Below are 20,512 nucleotides of genomic sequence, written 5' to 3' on the forward strand. Positions count from 1 at the left end.
ATACTGTATTGGTCAAAAGACTGTAGCATGCTGGAGTCATGCAGTAGTCATAATGAGCTGGAACCATGGAATCATCATGGGGTAATTTTGTAATTGCTGTAAGGGTAATTAGATTCTTTTTAAGTTTATTTATTTATTTTATTTATTTTTACAGGGACAATGTACAACATGACATATGCCAGAGTTAGCTATAAAGCTAATTTATATCTGTAGTCACTTGGCAGTTTGTCTCATGTTCCATTCATTGAAATGGAGAATGCAGGGTTTATGATATATTCTGCAGCCAGCCACTGATGGGCATCCTTGTCCAATCATTTGCTACATCTTTGTCTTTTAAAATCTGCATTTTCAGTGTTTTCACTCGCAAACATTCCACAGCACTTTTTGTTGAATTAACAAATTAGTTTTTATCTGGCCCCTAGATTTTAGATCTTTTTCTATATGCTCTTATGCCGTTTATATTAATGTGCTCTCTCTCTTTAAAATTAACATCACTTACTATTTCTTATAAACTTTAATAAACGTAAATAATTTAAGTTATCTCTTTATGTTATCTAATAAAATCACTGTAATGTATATTTAATTTACTTAGTCTTTTATAGAGCATGGTAGTGCGATGTTTTTTTTCTAAACATTATTTGATCTTTTTTATATTGTATATAAAAATGTTATTTGATTTATTTTGTAATCTTTTGGTTTTTTTAATGTACACATAAATCCTTTTACAATTATTCTAATATTGGGCATCTGTTGTGTTTTAAGATCTTGCAACAATCATCTTTTAATTTTTTTACAATAGATCATTGAAATAAAAAGTTTATTCTAACTGATGTTGACATGTTGAAGCATAAAAGACATTAATGCAGACTTACCAACATCATGTAGCCAGTCTCATATTCAGATTTTTCTTTTAGAGCATTTATATGTGCAGAGTAGAAACCAAATAAAAGATATTTCTCCATAAATAATACAAAAATACAAAAAATGTTTTACAGTCCTGCATTAGCCTATATTCTGCACTATTATTTCCGCTGTATAATAAAAAATAAGTAAATAAATAAAAGATTCAGAAAAATGTATATTGTGAAACTTTTTATTACCCCACCAATCAGCATCTATATGATTGGAGTATGATTGTCATTGAATTGAACTGAATATGTTGAATTTGTGCTAAATGTTGATTGCAGCCATGTTAAATTTATCATCATCATCTTGCTACAGTTTAGTTCCATTAGGTCTTTCTAGCCCATTGTAAAATAGCTTATCACACAAGCAACACAAACGTGCCACTAAGTTAATATTTGATTTGCTTTATGGTTATATCACTTGCTCTCAAAGATACATTCAGTATTTTTCACTTTGGACATTTTAGTTGATTGCATAGTTAAACTCCCACCATATTCAGCATATAGAGCAAAGAGCATACATGCACACATTAATCATGATCAACAGAAAATTCTATATAAAAGCTCTTAAAATGTTCAATAGGGATTTCATTTCAGTAACAAAGTTATAAGGAAGTAAAATTGGTCAAGGTCACACTGTAAACTTGATCAAAGTACAGTATCATACATAAATATGTAAACGCATGTTGGCTACAGAAGTAGTTTATAAGACCTAGTTCTATATCAGCATCATAAGACTGTGGCATTTAGTTACACAAATTTTGTCATGATGGAAATATGTTTGCATAGATTGCTCTGTGGTAATTATTGTGTACCATAAAAGGGGTAGGTGCAATAAGTGACACTGATAGTGTGGTGTCTGTCTTCTTTACACAGCCCTGCTGCTTCCTGTCTACTTCATGACATTACGGTGAACTTCTGCTATTTGCCAAAATTCAGAGGATTTATCAAACATTTCTCAACCGTCTTCAATAGTGAGTAGTATTATTTCTGTACTACTAATACAGATGTATTCTGTGCTTACGTTATTGTTTTATTATTTCCAGATGTGTCGATTCTATAGTTACTGATTATTTCATTTCTGTTCATTTATCTCTCCATGAAATATGTTTGTAATTGTATTACTTTAAGGTATTTATAAGTAGAATTTGTATTTAGCATTTATTTTTTTCTTTTCTTTGAGAGTCTGTAAATCACTCATTTTATTCAACAGTTATTAAAAACTAATTTTTTTGCTGCACATTTTATGTAGTTTCTAGGAAATCCTATGGTGTGATACAGTTGCTTACCTTCTGATTGCATTCCCTGTTACGGACAGGGATGTCATACAGGTGGTATAGGCAAATATGTTAATGTTAATTTTATATTATTATCTTGCTGTGTGAATGTATATATAAAATAGTAAAAATGTATCAGTGTTTAATTAGGTCTTGTGAGGGGCCTTGATTGTGTGACTAGGGGGCCCAACATTTGAAGCTTCATCTCTGCTATTGATTGTAAAGGGTTGTTCATAGAGCTTTAGATCTGTTTGTATTTTCTTTAAGAAATAAGAACACCTTTGGCCTAAAATTAACAAGTTACCAGGCAAATGGCTTAAAAAAGTGTGGGGTAACATTTTATTTATGTTAAGGGTGTTTTCCTTAATAAAATGAGGGTGGATAGTTTTTAAACCAGTAAACATTTATCAAAGTGAGTTCCATATCTAAAGTTATTTTCTATATTAAGTTGCATACACCAAAACTCTGAATAGTAAAAATAAGACCTGACCCAGTAAAAAATATTATATAAAGATATCAAGTTCTTTTTAATTAAATTACAAAAAACAAGGCAGAATAATGAATTTGTTGATATTTCAATTGAAAATTTTTGTCATTACTTTAATCATGTTTGCACTGCCTTTACATAGCTCTGGAGATCAGAAGATATTCTGTACAACAAAAATCTTAATGTTAAAGGACAGAAATCCCATTGAAAGGTGTAGTATGAAAATAATCTGTTGGAAACCAGCTTACAAAACTACTGCTTTTGGAAGCACTATTTTATTTATTTTTTTTACTTTAACCTTATCTAATATACATCCTGTGACAAACTTTCTCTGTCACAACTAGTCACTGTCTGATATATGAAGCAATATCTTTTTCCTGTGTAAGAAAATGAGATAAAATAGTGTTGTTTTCTCTTTCAAGGATGTGCATTAAGATTGACCTGCACAAACTTTCTCTTCTGTAAAGGGAGTTGTAATATTTAAGATATATATTGACCATTTGCTTCTATCCAGAACAACATTTATATATGTAATTAATGTTTGCATCATTTTTGTGATAAACCTGTTTGTTTGACCTCCGTTTAGGTCTCACCTTCTTTTAATGGGAAAATGGGTTTAGCAGAGAAAATCAGCATTTTTGTCTTTCTCTTACAAGGTGAGTGTTTTTTTCTGTTACTTTCATGAGTATTGTATAGCATTAGTGTAATATTTGGCAAGGCACTTTATTAGATGAGAAATCTTTGACATAATGTCTTTAATACTTTAACTTGCCTTTTTGCCTTTTTGCAGTGTTTAATGCAAATCTGATTACTGTTAGACATTAATTAAAATATTTTATACAAATTATATACATGTTTATTAATATTCTCTTTTCACTTATACTTTTGTAATATGATGTTTATAATTATGTTTTGAAATGAAATATAAATTAGGTCCATTTTATATTGAAATGCTAGTTGGCGTTTAGTGTTGTTGTTTCTGCTTGTGCCTGCTCATTTCTGTAAAAGCTTTGTGTTGTGTGTTATTAGGTGTTTACTGTAGAGATTATGACATCTTCTTGCCAGAGAAGATTGAAGCTCTCAGTGGATCATGTGTGATTATAGAGTGCAGATTTGAGATTGTTCCAGAAATGGATAAATACCTCACTGAAGAAAATGCTGTAGGATTTTGGTTCAATGGAAAAAAAGAAGTATTTCATTCTAAACATCACAAAGCTGATCATTTCGAAGGTACAATGTCTGAAAAACTACATGAGAAGAACTGCACCACTGTCTTTTATAATGTTGGTTCAGATCACAATAATAAATTTTACTTCAGAATTGAGAGTACTGTAAATGGTATTGGGCTGAAATACAGCTACAATAAAAAACTCTCCACCATAAATGTCGTTGGTGAGTGTTTTGAACCTTTAATTTATCTATTATTTAAAATATTTGAAATGCGTTTGCCATGTCATCATTATCATTTGACTTTATCACTGTGTGTCTTTCAGAGTCTCCTGTGAATCCACGAATTGTGCTGTATGAGGATGAGCAGGAGCTGCAGGATCAGCAGGAGGTGTTGGAGGGCAGATCTGTTAGTCTGCGCTGCTCTGCTGAGACTCTCTGCTCTATTCCTCCAGCAACTCTCACATGGAGCTCCGCTGGCAAAATCCTCCTCAGTGAGAGCAGCAAACTACAGGAGCTTGTCGTCTCTGCTCTGAACTTCACTGCTGCTCCGCGGCACCACAGAGTCACTTTCACCTGCTCTATAAGCTACCAGCTGCAAGACAACAACAAAACAGCTCGAAGCAGCATCCCATTACATGTGCAGTGTAAGTAATTCATATCAATTTGTTCTTGTTGTTCATATCATTATGAAATATATTTTATGTTGTGCATTTGTTTTCCCTCAGATTCCCCTAAAAACACCTCAGTTTCTGTCTTTCCCTCTAACTCTGTGTTGGTGGGCCATTCAGTGACTCTGACCTGCAGCAGTGAAGCAAATCCTGCAGTGCTGATCTACAGCTGGTCTAGAGAGACTAAAGGACAGTTGGAGATGCTGCAGACTGGAGAAACTCTTACCTTTAATGAGACGGCATTATCACACAGTGGCTTGTATATCTGTACAGCTCAAAACAAACATGGCACCCAGACAAAAGCAGTGATGCTCGACATCCAGTGTGAGTAATAGCACAAAATCTCAATCAAAAATCTCTTTTGTATCTGTGGAATACAAAAGTTTATTAGTACATTGTTCACCGAGAGTGAATGGGGCTGTCAAACTCCGAAAATAGGACTAAAATCTTAAACCTGTTGATCGGTTAATAGTATGTTTCCTTAGTAAATGAGCTATAAAAAACTATAATAGATCTAATCTTAAAATGTAATGTTATATTTAGGGTTCTCGGAAGGGATTTCAAGAAATTGTATAGTATACAGCAGTGTTTCCCAACTCTGTTCCTGGAGGCACACCAACAATACATATTTTGGATGTCTCCCTTATCTGACCCATTCATTTGAGGTTATGGATTCTCTTCTAATGTTCTGCTGAGTTGATTTAGGTGTGTTTGTTTAGGAAGAGGTTGAAAATGTGTACTGGAACAGGGTTTGGAAACACTGGTTTACAGTGTAAAACTGACAAACTCAGAATTCCATCACACATTTGATGGTTTTAACTGAAATAGCTTATCAGTTTCTCATCAGTTATTTTTTTCTTATTAGTAAAGTATACAGGGGTTTTATATTACTTCAGATGTTTTTAAATTAATCTTTACTGCCTTAATTTAGTGTTTTGTGTTATACAAAAAATATAGCCATAATATAGTCAGTTAAACCAATAGACCCAAGCATTCGTTTTGCATTTACAACTGTAAAATTATTCGAAAGGCTATTTAAACAAGCTATGTAGAAATTAGAAAAATCCACTGAAAATACTGTGGTAAAACAAATTATATATATATATAGACATAGCATAGGACAATTAAGACATAGCATAGGACAATTAAATTTATTGTAGAGATTCTTGTCTGGCATAAGACCTACTTTATATTGTGTCTCAATCAGGCAGTGAATATCATTAATTTTGAACACAAAAAACAGAATTTAAATGCAGTGAGTTTATAATGGCATGATAGTTCAGTGTAAGCACCTGTGTGGAGTTATTCAAAATGAAAACCTCTCTGCAAAAGGTCTATTTCTGATGAGAGACAAGTGTGATGTGGAAAAAGTGAAATAAAAAGTGAAACTTTTATTATGTCACAGTCTTCTGCTTCTGGTCGGGATAAAGTGGAGAAGAAGCATTACTGTTTTATCATACTCTATACATTTTAGGGTATTAAAACACAGCATACAACTGATGTGTGAGACGTCATTAACATGGAGACACAGGACAAGATCTGTGTCACTAGTTTAAATTGCTTGTTTCTTTGGAATTGAATTTTTTTTTCAAACATTTGGGATAATTTAAGTACATAAGTGAGCATAATATATACAGTAGCTGTTGTAGTTGTGTTTGGATTTTAATACAAAATAGTACACATTGTACATATTACATACTGTATTGCCAGTTATTAAAATGTTCACTTTTTTATTTACAAAGTTAAAACTGTTTGACTGCTGCTTGGACAACACTTAATTTCTTGTCTTTTAGATGAAGGGACAGTTTCAAATTATGTTTTTATTTATTTATTTATTTATTTATTTATTTATTTATTTACCTTTGTTACGTTCTGATTTTGGGTCAAAATATTTTATTGAACACTGAACATCATTCCTTCCAAAAAAAAAAGTGCAGTAATCTTTACCCTAAGCCTAACCCTTACATTAAGTCATTTCTAAAAATTAGAGGGAAAAGATAAGTTAATAATGAATTATTTTAAATTAAGTACGGTTTTACTGTAAGACTCAATCTGAAATAAACTCTAAAATCTGATTAGTGTAGATTTTGTAAAATTAAGTTTTGTGTGGCTAAAGCATAATCTACTCATCTATTCTATACTCTTTAATACACCAATATAAATGTTTTTAAGACAAGTTTCCAGATGTTTTATACTGACCATACTTAAATCTTTCTGCCTTTCAGATGTTCCTCAAATCTCCAGCTCCTCCAGCTGTACCAGTACTGGTGTTACTGAGTGTTTCTGTGAGGTTGATGGGAATCCCTATCCTGAGGTGGAGTGGCATTTGTCTGGACATCTCGTCTCGAACTCTCCAAACACGTTCATCAGTGAAAAGCGATTGAGCAACACAAGCTTGAGGAGCGTCATCTCTCTACAGTCTCTTACTCACAACTCTCTGCTGTGTGTCAGTAAAAATGCTCATGGCAATGCAAGTCAGCTGTTTTATTTGGTTTTCATTACTGAAAATGAATGTAAGTCCCAGCTTTACAATAATCTGTTTTAGTTGTACATAATTTAGTTAAGAAACATAATAACATATTGGCTTGAAACACAGGGAGATTATATGAACTGTCACTTTTATAGGGTTTAACATTTACTCCCTTATGATTGGAGTTCTTGCTGGAACTTTATTTGTGGTGATCTTATGGGCCTCAATACTGCTCTGCAAGTAAGTACACATTCTCATCTGCTATAACAGTAAAGCTATTGTACAACCTTTTGTTTTTCAGTATCTTTTAGTCAGCATAGAATAATGCCAATTGCCATAACTCGACAGCACTTTAACATGTTCTCTACATTGTAAACTAGACACACCATATTGACAACTTTTTAAAGTAGTATTTTACAAGATACATATTTATACTAATTAACTAAGACTGTTTGAGTCTGTGAGTCTGTTTATTTTATGTTGTACAACAGAACATTATTTATTTTATTATAAAGGGAAAAATAGAAATGTAGAAAAACAACATAAATATATTTGTTTTTATTTTATTTATTTTGTAATTCATAGTGCTTTAAGTGATTATAGTTTCCCCCTCATTGTTAAGTTCTCAAATTTGTTGAATACATAGTCTTTTTTTTTTTCATTTTCATCATCCACTAATCATTTGCATTAAGTTATAATTACCGTTTGTAATATTGGGATTCTTCTTGATGCTGGTTGGGTTCATGGTTTATAACAATTTTTTCCAATACTTTTTCAAATCTAATGCAGCACATGAGAAAAATACTTTTAAACCATCACTGCTTGAAAATATTGATGCATATCCTTTAATTTTTTTTATTAAAAGCTAAAACATATAATATACTTTTATTTAAGTATTAAAAAGCAATAAAATTCAAATGTAATGAAATAAAAGTCAGCAATAAAATAAAAAATGAAATATGTGAGGTTATACGTTTGTAATTATGGTTGGTTTTGCAGACGAAACAGGACTCAAAGGACTGATAAAACTATACTTATTCGGACTGATGTGGTATGTTATATCAAACTCTATTTATTCTCAAATATGTCAAACTTGTAAACAAACTTTTTTAAATAAAGTAATAATCGATATAATTACAATTGTGACATTTCTTATGCATAAAAGCTCTCTACTGATTATTCTTTTTCATCCACTAGGCTGATTCAGTGAACAACGGGGAAGAGTCTTTTTATGCCAATAAAGTGATGATGTCATCAGCCGAAGCCCCAACACAAAATCATCGAGATCACCTACAGTATTCCACTATTAACTTCATAAACAACAGACCAGAGTCAAACCTTGTCAGAGGAATCTCTTCGCTTACCACAGAGTATGCTGCGATCCAATATTGTAGCCAAAATGTAGCAGTAAGTGAAGCAACGAGTGGGGAAGTGCCATCGGTGCTGCCAAATGAAGATCCCGTTTATCAGGTTCCTAACAAAGCAGCAGACAGAACTAAAAGAAAATAGACTTGAGAGTGCAAAAATGAGGTTGAATGTAAAAAAGCACACAATACAATATTTCTAAAAACACCTTAATTCATTCAAACAGGCCTTTTAGAGTTTACTTAAATGTATCAGTTTTCATCAGCAAACTATAGATGACTGTTTCTTGGTTACCATTGATATTAAATGGTGTCAAGGTGACATTTAAAGTAATTTCCCTTTAAGTTCACCCTAGTATTCTATAGAGTATTATTTCCTTTAGGAATTTAAATTCTGCTAACCTTTTTTATGAATATCACTTTGTTTATTAGTTTGCTATCTGATTCCAATTCCATTCAATTTCACATAGAAATGTGTGCTTAGCGATGCTCTTCAAATACGCAATGTTCAGATATACAGTTGAAGTCAGAATTATTAGCCCTCCTGCAATCTTTTATTCATTTTCAAATATTTCCCACTTCACAGTATTTCCTAGAAGATTTATTTTTTCTTCTAGGGTAAGTATTTATTTGTTTAGCTCCAAAAAAAAAAACAACCTTTAAATTGTTTTAAAGCAAATTTCATGGTCAATATTATAATTTATTGCATTATATTATACCAGCTTATATAACAAAGGCTTAACTAGGTTAATTAGATAAAAAGGCAAGTTAGGTTAATTAGACAAGTTATAGCATGTGTGTATAATAAAACCACTATCATAACTAGTTAATATAATAAACCTAGAATATTGCTAAATAACCCAAAAAAAAAAAGATAGTAATAATTGTGATAACAAAAGTAATCAGTCATTATGAATTAGTTATTAAAACTATTATGTTTAGAAGTCATAAAAAATCTCTACCATAAATAGCTGGGAAAGAAAATATTTCACTAGAGGGTTAATAATAACTAATTAATATGTATACTGTATGTTGTTGTGCACTTAAGTCCTAAGTTGGTCATATATCTATTTTGTCTCGATTAGCATTATATTAGCATTATATTATATTACATATTAGCGGTATATTTTATTGATTCCTGCAACTTTTGTAATATTCAAAATTTAAAAAAAAACAAAAAACATATTTTGTAAAAGGTTGATAGTTTATGAACTAATCTCATCAACATAGAAACATTGCTGTAGGTTTCAGCTTTTAGATTTTATAAAGTGGCTTTCCAGTTATTATATGTTTATGGTTTTTCTCACATAACTGCCAAGCCTTATTTAGGTAAAACTGTCTATTTGCATTTTTATGACCACTACACTATAATTACAGCTATGGCATTGGCATTTTAATCACATGAGTGTTACTTTTAGTTTATTATTGAATTTTTAGCTATTCTGCTGTATATAGATCATAGGTTCTATTTCCAAGTCATGTTGTTGTTCATATATAAATGGTAGATCTGTTTATATATGTATTAATTGTACGTCCATCCTCAAGCTCTTTCAATTGCCTAATTTCTAAAAACAGTGCTATAAACTCATCCTGCAGTTCCATTACATATTTCAATTACTGCTGTAAAACCTCCTATCTCATGTCTCATACTGCACATAACACAGTAAAACTCCCCCTTTGTGTTGACTTCTATTTTGCATTGTGGTTATACTATGACAACATTCACTTTGTTCTCAAAGACTTTGTGTTTGCAAATGTACATGGATTTTAATGTATTTAAAATCTAATCTAATTTTGGTAAATATTTAAACAGTGCAGCTAAACTACTCTGAAGGAAGTCACAAAGTATGTAGTTATTGCTTAACGTGCACTCTGTGTTATAGCTATGCCAATTTCAGATGTCTGAAAAAATAATAAAATGCTGAAACTTTTTTCAGCAAAGTAAGTTGCAAAGGTTTGATTTCTCCTGTGTGAAATGTTGGGGGCTCCTTTGCTTTTTGACTACGTTTTTTTTTTTTTCAATTCCATGTACATTAATTTTCTTGTTTTCTGATAAAACTCTCACTTTAGTGTTAATTGTTCATGATAATTATACAAAATTTTGACAGACTGAGCTTAAAATAAACAGGGCCTTAAAGTAACTTGCTCATGAATTCCAGCATGACAATTGTTTCTGTTACATCGGAGTGTGAGGTAAGATGTAGACCCAAGTATAAATTTTTTTAAAACACACAAAATAGTCACAAATTATTAATAATTAATAATTCAAATTTAAACATACTTCAAATTGATTGTAAAAATATTTTACAGTTCTTCCTTTTACCAAAATCCAATAAATAGTGCTTTATTCTTTGAATAATGTAATATTATGACACCATATAGTTTGCTTAAGAATGTTTTTAAAATTGTTCGTTCATTGCTACAGATTGTTTTAAGAATTTTAACTTTAAATGTATAAAAAGGTATTAATGTGAAATGCTCTCAACATAAGATCAACAAACTCCTTTTAGAAAGTAATATTTCATCCTGATATAACAAAATTAAATTCTGTTCATGAACATTTATTATTGTAATGTTTCAGCATAAAATACAACTCACACACACAAACACATTTATTACACAATATTTTTATACTCACTTTTTAACAGTTAATTTTTTCAGTCAAAAATATCTAATATTAGATCTTGTGAAATTACTTTACCCTGGTGACGTATGCTGGACTTCTATTAGTTTAGCTCTTGTACGTTAATTTACAATTACTCAGTTGTCTGTAAAAATAGTTATGGAAATATTTAAATTCCAGGTAGTTTTAGTCAATAATTGCATAATTGTAGGGGATTTTCTTTTATTTTATCTCATCACTGAGCTCATTTAAAGTCTTTGGGACCTATCGTACACCCGGCACAATGTGGTGCAAGGCGCGACGCAATTGCTGTTTGCTAGTCTCAGCTTGGCGCAAGAGTCGTTTTGACGTTTTGCGCCACGCTGTTTAAATAGCTAATGCATTTGCGCTCATATGTGCGCCCATAGGTGTTCCAGTCTAAAAAAAAGAAGGCGTTTTGAGGCGCATTGCTGGCACGTTGTTATTTTGAGTAACTTTAATAGTCTGTTCTATAGACCAGGACAAAGCCGGTCTAAAGTCCAGCACAGAGCACGTTAGTTGTGCACCTCATTTACACACTGCTTAATACACACAAGATGTAGAGCAATATGCAAATAACTTTACAAATTAAAAATTATTTTCACAAAACACACCTATAACTTATTAAGAAAATAAGCTCAACCCCTTTAGACCATGCCCCATGGCGCAACGCGGATTTTTCCATCCTTATATTAGCAAAAATGGATTCTGACACGCCCTTAATGCGTCTGCACACTGCGCTTTGCACTTTGTGCATGGATCATCAAAATAGAGCCCTATAGCTTCTTTTTATAAATTACAGCTTAATTTACAGTTTAATTTACAGTTTTAAAACAGGGTGCTGTAGTATTAAAACATTTTTAAACCTGTAACTTCCCGTTTTACTCTGGCAATCTTTTTTGTAATTTAAAGTATTTCATTTGTCCTATTAATGATAATAAGTGTACATGTATTAACTTGCAGAAATGTCTCAATTAATATATATATATATATATCTCAAGTTAGAAAGAAATACAGTGGTGCTAGACATTTCTGTATATGATGCAACACTGTTTTTTTAACCATGTTTATAATTAGCCAAATACTAAATTTGTCATCATTTACTCATCAATTCCAACTTGTGTTTCCAGTAAGTTATTCAATTTTTTCCATTTTCCTGAATTATTCAGTAATACATAATGTGTTTACAGCTTAATTACAGTCTAATTTAAATGGAAACTGTTTGTGGTTTTGTGATAAAAATTAATGTTTGTGCTTTTTTAGGAACTAGACTAATGTGATAAAAAGGAAGCTGTAATGGGTATGATCACAGTGGGTGTGTTGTGTTCTATTCATACGTTTCAGAAGCAGATGTAAACCTGGGAACTATTTTAGAAGATTGTACTCTGAAAAAGGTGAGGACAGTTTTTATACATTTTTGAAGGCAAGATTTTGGATGTTTTCCCAGAGGCATACATGTATTTTTTATTCTTTTTTCAATTTCACAGAAGGATGGACATCTGGATTGTAAAGAAAATTATTCTTCTCAGCTTTCTGTTGAAAGGTTTATATGTTCTTTTCCTTGACAAATTAAATTCGTTTTTTATTGTGACTGTAATGACAATGGGGAACTATTACATATTTAAAATCTAGTTTGGTATAATATACTGTCTTCAAAGATGGCTTGTAGTGTTGGTGAATGTTTTGACTGAAATACTATATTATCATGTGTGTTGTAGGTGTTTGCTGTAGAGATTTCAACGTCAGTTTGCCAGAGAAGATTCAAGCTCTCAATGGATCCTGTGTGATTGTAAAGTGCAGATTTGACATTAAAGAGTCATATGATAAAGACCTCACTGAGAGAGCTGCTGGAGTCTGGTATAAAGACAAACATGATACAAGCAGCAGTGTAGTGTTTAACTCCAGTGCATCAATGCAGAACTCTTTTATTAAAGGGAATATAACTGGAAAATTAAAAGACAAGGACTGCACCACTGTTTTTTATGATATCAGATCAATTCACAGTGGTCAGTATTTCTTCAGGATTGAGGGTGAAGGTGGACTGAAATGGACCTTTACAAAAAGCAATACTTCAGTAGTTGTGATCGGTGAGTGACTTCATGACTGGTTAACATAATCTCTAAATTATGATTCTATATTAAAACCAAATTTGTTTATTACTTGAAATGTACAGAATGAAAAATCAATAAGTAGACATTTTTTATTATTAAAATTTTTATCTATATTATTTTTGTTCACATACTAAAGACCAATTACCATGTCTGTAAACATTCAGGATGCGCGCGCAGGGAGGTGGCAGAAAGCAACCGGGAGCGCCAGCATTTACAGCTAGGGAATGACATCAGATGCGGTGCAGAGTTTGTTGTTGTCTTAGAAATAAAATTTATTCTTACATATTATATATATTATTTACATAATGCTTATAGCATGTTATAACAGCTTGTCACCCAGTGACAACCACAGTGATTCAGCAAAATTAACGTAAAAGTGAACGGCGTTCATCTGACAGGTCCATTTGCGATAGCACCCTCCCAATGGATATTGGACAAGACGAAATGACCGAGCATCCAGCCCGAAATATACAATCTCATTGAGGCTCCGAGTGATTTTACAAGTGAGAAGTTAAAGGCCTACAAGTCTTTGGATACCAACAGTGTTGTTCTTTTTTGTCATGTGCAAGAAATAGTGCTTTATGATGATTCAAGAGCTAAACATCGAGATTCCGCCTAGCCAAAGACAAGGAAACAAGACGGAGCTAACGTTATATAAGGCCTGTGTAATTAATCACCAACACGCAAAACAACTGCATTCTGACAATGAACTTCACCTGTACGGCAGGGTACGTGAACCTACACATAGAGCTAAAGTTGGTTTTATATTCGCACATTCAGACTTTCTCCTTAATAATATAATTTCATAAAAATGTTATTTGCAAACTCTAAATAGCAAAATCATATTAGCAGCAGCCAATGACTATCAATATACAACATTGTTTACAGTCAAATAAACAGTATTAATGTTGTTTTCAAGTCACACTTGCGGGTTATTTCAGACCGAATATTGCCGTGGTAAACAATATAGGGAGTGTTTCACAAGTTGTCACTGAATGAATGTGTGAATATAAAACCAAGTTTACCTTAATAAAAGTAACTTTCACGATTCATTCTTAGCATTCGGTGTCCGCAGTTTAATTAACCATATGTAACTGTTTTTGCTGAAATCATTTCTGCAATCAAAAACGAATGATGTGTATGATTTAGCAAAGCGTGAACTTACCTGATATGACATGAGAACTGCAGAGTCCAGCATTTCTAATTAGCTCCTTACTTCATTCAGCTCCCATTTAGTCAAAGACGTCTGCAGTCGGTAAGCAGTGTGTAATGTATGGTAAAAGTTCAGATTTCTGTTTTTGGACTCAAATTCGGCATCCTACCGCACAACACGACATCTTTCCCATTGTAGCCTGTCTTTTTGCAATCAGGGACCCATGTGACGTCATGCGTGACGTAGGTTGGTAATTAGTCTATTAAATTCTCAAACTTTTTATGGTTTCATTTTGTTCTGTTTGACCGTAGCAGGTCATTTAATCACATGTTATACCTATAAAAGAGCATTTCTTTGCTGAAAAAATGTTGAGACTGTAAAGTAAATTCTATTAAAGACCAATCTATGTATGTTTCAGAAACTTTGGAGAATCCTCGAGTTCTGCTGTATGAGGATAAGCAAGAGCTGCACAATCAGCAGGAGGTGTTGGAGGGCAGATCTGTAAGTCTGCGCTGCTCTGCTGAGACTCTCTGCTCTTCTTCTCCAGCAACTCTCACATGGAGCTCCACTGCCAGAATCCCCCACAGTGAGAGCAGCAAACTACAGGATCTCATCGTCTCTGATCTGAACTTCACTGCTGCTCCGCGGCACAACAGAGTCACTTTCATCTGCTCTATAAGCTACCAGCTGCAGGACAACAACAAAACAGCTCACAGCAGCATCACATTACATGTGCAGTGTAGGACTTTTACTGCTATCTGTTCTCTTCTCCTCTATAAGACACTCATAAATCTATAAGTTCAATATCATTTTGTCTTTCTTTTTCAGATGCTCCTCGAATCTCCAATTCCTCCAGCTGTAACAGTACTAATGTAACTGTGTGTTTCTGTGAGGTTGATGGGAATCCCTCTCCTGTAGTGGAGTGGCATCTATCTGGACGTCCCGTCTCGAACTCTTCAAACACGTTCATCAGTGAAGAGCGATTGAGCAACACAAGCTTGAGGAGCTTCATCTCTCTACATCAGTCTCTCACGCACACAAACACTCTACTGTGTTTCAGTAAAAACACTCGTGGCAATGCAACTCAAATTCTTCAACTGACTCCCTTTTCTCAGGATAGAGGTAAATCTAAATACAACTTAAACTGCTGATATATTGTATCCACAATTATTTGAACAAATACTTTTTTGCTTGCTAGGTGTACACAGTTTCTCTGTCCTGATTGGAGTTGCTGTTGGGGTTTCCTTGATAATGATGTGCATTATTATATATTGTGTACGGTATGTACATACAATTAAGGTCTTTTGGGGGTTTTGTGACTTTTCTTTGTGTATCTTTGTCATAATAAACATCTCAATAATGAGGTTTTCAAAGTTCTTAAAGGAATAGTTCACCCAAAAAATTAAAAAATTCTGCTGATTTGCTTATGCTTGACTTGTTCAATGGCTATTTGAGATTCTTTCTTCAGCATTCTTTACAATTTCTTATTTTGTGTTTAACAGTAGAAAGAAACTCATAAAAGTTAAAACCACATGAAGGAAAATAAATTATGAAGTAAAATCTTAAAGGGGTAGTTCACCCAAAACAGAATGTTCTGTAATTATGCACTACACCCTTCATTTGTCACAAACCAATTTTGAGTTCTTCTTTTCTGTTCAAACAAATGAGGTTATTTTGAACAATGGAGCGAACCTATAACCATTAACTTCCATAATATTTGTTTCTCATGCTATGGAAGTCAATGGTTACAGGCTTCTAACATATTTCAAAATATATTGTTTTGTGTGCAACTGAAAAGGGAAACTCATAAAGTGCAGTATGGAGCAGGGTGAATATATTTTTATTTTTGGATGAACTAACCCTTTAAATTTTCAACCTTTAGAGGTCCTGTAGCATATGCTTAAATAACACAAGCTCTGTACAGACTACTGCTCAGTTGATAGGGGGTTATTATTGTCATAGTCACAGTCCTTGATTTGCTTTTTTCAATCCTATTTAGAAAAGAAAGATGCAGATGCTTACAGACAAAACAAGAAGATACTACTGGAGTCATTACGACTGATGGGGTGAGTGCCAACAACTCACAATGTTCATTCATTCATTATGGCAACCTCATATACACAATTACTGACAAATATTACATAATTTTAGAGGTACAGTTCACTTAAAATCTTTCAAGCACATGCTTTTCTTTATTCTATATCCATTGTCAGGAAAAGCTATTTTTAAATGCAGTGCATTACAATATTGTGTTACTTCCTAAAAAACATAATTTGCTTTTCTTAGCTTCCGTTTATGTAAAGTAATGTATTAAATTACTTTTTTTTTTTTTTCTCTCATTTGGATCAAGCTTCTTAACAAAAAATTGTTTTGTCTAATTTAATAACCCTTTCACATCACAACTGAAATTTACAAGCAAGTGTAAATTTACATCTGTACAGTAGAGGGCACAGCTCAAACAAGCTTCAGAATAGCGAAAGGTTTGATATTCTAGCTCCTGTTTAATTCACACTTCATTATACCTCACTCATTGTCTAGGCTGTTCAACTGGAGAACAAAACTGAATATGCCAATTATATTATTCTACCTCCTGAACTCACCACAATACATCCTCAAGAATCTCTCCATTATGCCTCAGTTGAGTTCAAAAACATCAAACAAGAGTCAAAGGAAATGAAGGAAAAATCATCACTGACCACTGACTATGCTGTTATCAATTACTCTGGTGGAGTGACAGAGACGGAAAGCTCTGTGGGAGGTAATCAGCCAAGCATTGCCCCCTCGACTGTGATGACTTATCAGAAAGATTCAAACATACCAGACTGATGCAAATATTAGAGAATGGATAACATGTGAAAACACCTTGTACTGGTCAGGTGATCTTTTTTTTGCTTAATATTTGCAATTAAAATCAACCTGCACACTCATGGACATAATCAGAGATTGTACTTATTTATAAGGGTTTTTTTTTATTACAAAATACATTTTAAAGATATTAAATTTAAAAAAGGCTTATTTTGACTTTTTTTCAGTTGGGAGACAGTCAAGCATCAATATTGCATCTGTTATAAAGTTACAGAAAGATTTTAATATGCCAGACTCATGCACATTTAGGAACAGTTCACATGAAAACATCACCCAGACAATTATTTTTCCTTCATTCTTTCCCTCTGACGGTGTACTGTACATTTAGCAGTTTGTAGTCCTTTTTTGACTTGATTGAAGTCATTAGGATGGTACAAATACAACAAAACTGAATTGTTGCATCATCTTTTAACCAGCAGAGGGTAGCATTTTTGGCATGTTATCCACACAGACGCAGCTGTAGTGTAACATTGTAGAATTGTATTTGATTTTTTATATAGTATTTCTTTTTATAAATTGAGTATATAAATTTTGTTGGCTTACATCATACTTTTCAGGATTTTTTTTTTTTTCAAATTCCCACGGTCAACAATTCCCACATTTAAATGTATTGTATGCATCTATTGTATTGTACTTTACACTTACAGTGTAAACATTTGTAGAAGTCTATTGAAAAAGTAAAGTGAATATAATTGATTATGGCACCTTGTAATCCTCTGAGTAGTTTGCTAAATGAATCTTGTATTTCTGTCGCTCTAGTATTTACTCAGGTCCTAATATATGTAAAGGGCCAATAATGCAAAATGCTGCAGACATTGATTTTTTACACAGATTGATTGCACTATTGCTTCATGCTGAGTCAAAATGGTACGAACCATTTTGGCAGCATAGATAGTTTATGTCATTTGCATTTGAACTGAGCATGCCTCTGAAGTTAATTAGATTTTAAGTTTTGTGACCAGTTTGTCAAATACAAATAAGTCGCTGGCTCCTTTGACTTATTATTATTATTATTATTATTTGATGAACTGAAATTTGGAAAGTTGCAATACTTTGATGAGCATTTTCAGTGAACTGAAAACAAATTTTTAGTTATACTATTGGCATTTATCTGAAAAAAGAGAGAAAAAAAGCAAAAACACCTTAACAACTTTGAAGACTATATAGTTTGTAAACCAAATAGAGGAAGTTGTACACTATCTGCTAGTATAATGTTCACACACAAGTGTAGTGCAGGCTTAAATGATCATCAGCTAAGGCACAAAACATGGTGTCCTGCATTTAGGAAACTTTAGATTGCCAGCTTCATTAAAGATTTTTCTTTTGGTAAGTGTTAAAATTATCTCCTTATTTATGCTTCTTTAAAATTATGTTCAAGTTTCTGACCTGTAAGATGACTGTAATGGATTCATCAATATAGCAGATATTATCTATATGTGTTTGCTTATAGTGTAATTACAAGAACAATCAGTCAATATACATTCATTTGTGAGGACAAACTGATTTTAATGAGTTCATTTTTGTTATTTGTGCAGGTTTACTGAGTGTCTATTGATAAAGAGATGAACACTGCAGAGAAAATAACTCTCTTCTGTTATCTTCTAAAAGGGTGTGATTTCCGTTTCCTCCTTCTCGTTTAGTTCTAACATCAAAGCCACATTATAACAGGAATTCAAATTCCTAAATGTTTATTTTGTTTTTGGGGTTTACATGACCAAAACAAATTGCTGACAAACTGTTTACAACGTTCTTAAACAATAATAAAATGTTCCATTAGTGAATGTTAATAGAAATACCAACATGAACAAGCAATGAACAATACATTTATTACAGATTTCCATTAATATTTGTCAATGGTACTTGATGAAAATATAGTCATCCATTGTTAGTCAAGGTTATTGCGTTAATTAATGTTAAAAGCATGACTTTATATTACTAAATGTTGATATTAACATGAAGTCAATTTAATAAATGCTGAATAAGTATTTTGAATAATTATTAGCAAACATAATGGGTTGGTGTGGCTGAAAGCTTATATTTTATAAATATTTTTTTCAAGTGTGTTGTAGGTGTTTGCTGTTGAGATTTCAGCATCAGTTTGCTAGAGAAGATTCAAACTCTGTAATGACATCTGTAATAACATTTTCATTTTCATTTTTTTTGTATTTAATCACATTCATTACTGATTTTGCAGAGTTAGACATATACTTGGGCCAACATATTTTGTTGATCTTTGAACGTTGTCCCTGTATGATGTAATTCCTAAGTGCTAAGTGAACAAGAATGATGTATATGCATCTAACCCTGATTGTACTGTAAGTCTAAACCTGAAATAAATTGTAAATTTGTCCCTCAAATCTTATTGGTTGTTTGGAATGTTGTTAGACTTGGTAAAATCAGGTTTTATCTGTCTAAAGCATAATCTATTTATCTATTCCATTCTCTTCAGCTTGGTTCTCTCTGCCTTTCAGATCCTCCTCAAATCTCCAAGTCCTCTAGCTGTTCCAGTATTGATGTAAGTGAGGTTGATGGGAATCTCTCTCCTGAAGTATAGTGGCATCTGTCTGGACGTCCTGTCTCGAACACTTCAAACATGTTCATCAGTGAAGAGCGATTGAGCAACACAAGCTTGTGGAGCTTCATCTCTCTAGATCTCTCTTACACACAAACACTCTGCTGTGTGTCAGTAAAAACACTGGTGGCAATGCAACTCAACTATTTCATCTTCGTCACTCAACAAAAATGTAAGTCTCATTTTTCAGTTTTCTTTATTTACCTGTTTAGAAAAATATATATTTTAGTTGATGTATGTTCTGAGATTCATTCAATAGAAGACAAAGAAGCATCTGACAGTAACCTGTAAATGTCAGAAATCATGCAACTTATTCTGTAGCCACTAAATTATAATTTATTTATTCATTTTCTTTTTGGCTTAGTCCCTTTATTAAGCAGGGGTCACCACAGCGGAATGAACCGCCAACTTATCCAGCATATGTTCTACGCAGCGAATGCCCTTTAATCTGCAACCCATCACTGGGAAACGCCCATACACTCTCATTCACTCACATAAACAATACATACACACATATAGCCAAATTAGCTTACCCAATTCATTGATATAGCGCATGTCTTGTGGGGGAAACCAGAGCACCCAGAGGAAACCCACGCCACTGAATTACATAGAGTTTATTTTCTTTTTCTTTTAAAGTCATTTTGACAACCATTGTTGTAATATTTAACCATTTCCATGTGTGTTCAGTAAAAAATTTCCTCTTTTTCTCTTTCTCTGTGCACACAAGCTGACATTATTATCAGATAAGGCATGCTCTGCCACATTCTGTCTTCACACCTTTAAGCACATCTCATTGTCGTGGAAAGTTAAAGTTATTTTCAGATATCGG

General features: G+C 32.8%; 3 protein-coding genes across 7 annotated transcripts in view; all 3 read left to right on the forward strand.

The window, feature by feature from the left end:
* Positions 1 to 1,868, forward strand: part of LOC108183290 (sialic acid-binding Ig-like lectin 7) — a 33,424-nt gene extending 31,556 nt beyond the window's left edge. The window contains exon 10 of the mRNA XM_073947182.1: positions 1,782 to 1,868. The gene's annotated coding sequence lies outside the window, so the exon portion shown is untranslated. The remainder of the gene's footprint in view (positions 1 to 1,781) is intronic.
* Positions 1,752 to 10,291, forward strand: zmp:0000000650. Of its 2 annotated transcripts, none has more exons than XM_017355313.4 (9): positions 1,752 to 1,879; positions 3,256 to 3,325; positions 3,699 to 4,061; positions 4,163 to 4,483; positions 4,565 to 4,831; positions 6,733 to 7,020; positions 7,133 to 7,217; positions 7,977 to 8,028; positions 8,175 to 10,291. In XM_017355313.4, the coding sequence occupies exons 2-9, from the start codon at positions 3,280 to 3,282 to the stop codon at positions 8,484 to 8,486; spliced, it is 1,734 nt and encodes a 577-aa protein (XP_017210802.1). In that variant the 5' UTR covers positions 1,752 to 1,879; positions 3,256 to 3,279; the 3' UTR covers positions 8,487 to 10,291. The 2 variants fall into 2 exon arrangements, with proteins under 2 accessions (XP_017210802.1, XP_073803271.1); XM_073947170.1 differs by having other exon boundaries at positions 1,782 to 2,880; positions 2,938 to 3,325.
* Positions 10,292 to 12,237: 1,946 nt separating this feature from the next.
* On the forward strand, positions 12,238 to 19,855 carry LOC101884649 (uncharacterized). Of its 4 annotated transcripts, none has more exons than XR_012402083.1 (10): positions 12,238 to 12,376; positions 12,470 to 12,525; positions 12,701 to 13,069; positions 14,665 to 14,985; positions 15,075 to 15,368; positions 15,445 to 15,526; positions 16,246 to 16,312; positions 16,785 to 17,004; positions 18,647 to 18,720; positions 19,583 to 19,717. XR_012402083.1 is itself a non-coding variant. In XM_009300438.5 (9 exons), the coding sequence occupies exons 2-9, from the start codon at positions 12,474 to 12,476 to the stop codon at positions 19,663 to 19,665; spliced, it is 1,488 nt and encodes a 495-aa protein (XP_009298713.2). In that variant the 5' UTR covers positions 12,238 to 12,376; positions 12,470 to 12,473; the 3' UTR covers positions 19,666 to 19,855. The 4 variants fall into 4 exon arrangements, 2 of the variants coding, with proteins under 2 accessions (XP_009298713.2, XP_073803279.1); XR_012402084.1 differs by lacking the exon at positions 19,583 to 19,717 and adding an exon at positions 19,181 to 19,244; XM_009300438.5 differs by lacking the exon at positions 18,647 to 18,720 and having other exon boundaries at positions 19,583 to 19,855.
* The last annotated feature ends 657 nt before the right edge of the window (positions 19,856 to 20,512 follow it).

Source organism: Danio rerio, chromosome 4 (assembly GCF_049306965.1).
Source record: "Danio rerio strain Tuebingen ecotype United States chromosome 4, GRCz12tu, whole genome shotgun sequence".
NCBI classification, from domain to species: Eukaryota; Metazoa; Chordata; class Actinopteri; order Cypriniformes; family Danionidae; genus Danio; species Danio rerio.

Excerpts from the sequence above, each read along its gene's own strand:
- LOC101884649 (XM_009300438.5), top strand. The coding sequence starts at position 12,474 with ATGGACATCTGGATTGTAAAGAAAATTATTCTTCTCAGCTTTCTGTTG. Across the intron at positions 16,313-16,784 it reads GAGTCATTACGACTGATGGG|GCTGTTCAACTGGAGAACAA; the intron begins GTGAGTGCCAAC and ends CTCATTGTCTAG. Across the intron at positions 17,005-19,582 it reads GACGGAAAGCTCTGTGGGAG|ATCCTCCTCAAATCTCCAAG; the intron begins GTAATCAGCCAA and ends TCTGCCTTTCAG.
- zmp:0000000650 (XM_017355313.4), top strand. The coding sequence starts at position 3,280 with ATGGGTTTAGCAGAGAAAATCAGCATTTTTGTCTTTCTCTTACAAG. Across the intron at positions 7,021-7,132 it reads TTTCATTACTGAAAATGAAT|GGTTTAACATTTACTCCCTT; the intron begins GTAAGTCCCAGC and ends TCACTTTTATAG. Across the intron at positions 8,029-8,174 it reads TACTTATTCGGACTGATGTG|GCTGATTCAGTGAACAACGG; the intron begins GTATGTTATATC and ends TTCATCCACTAG.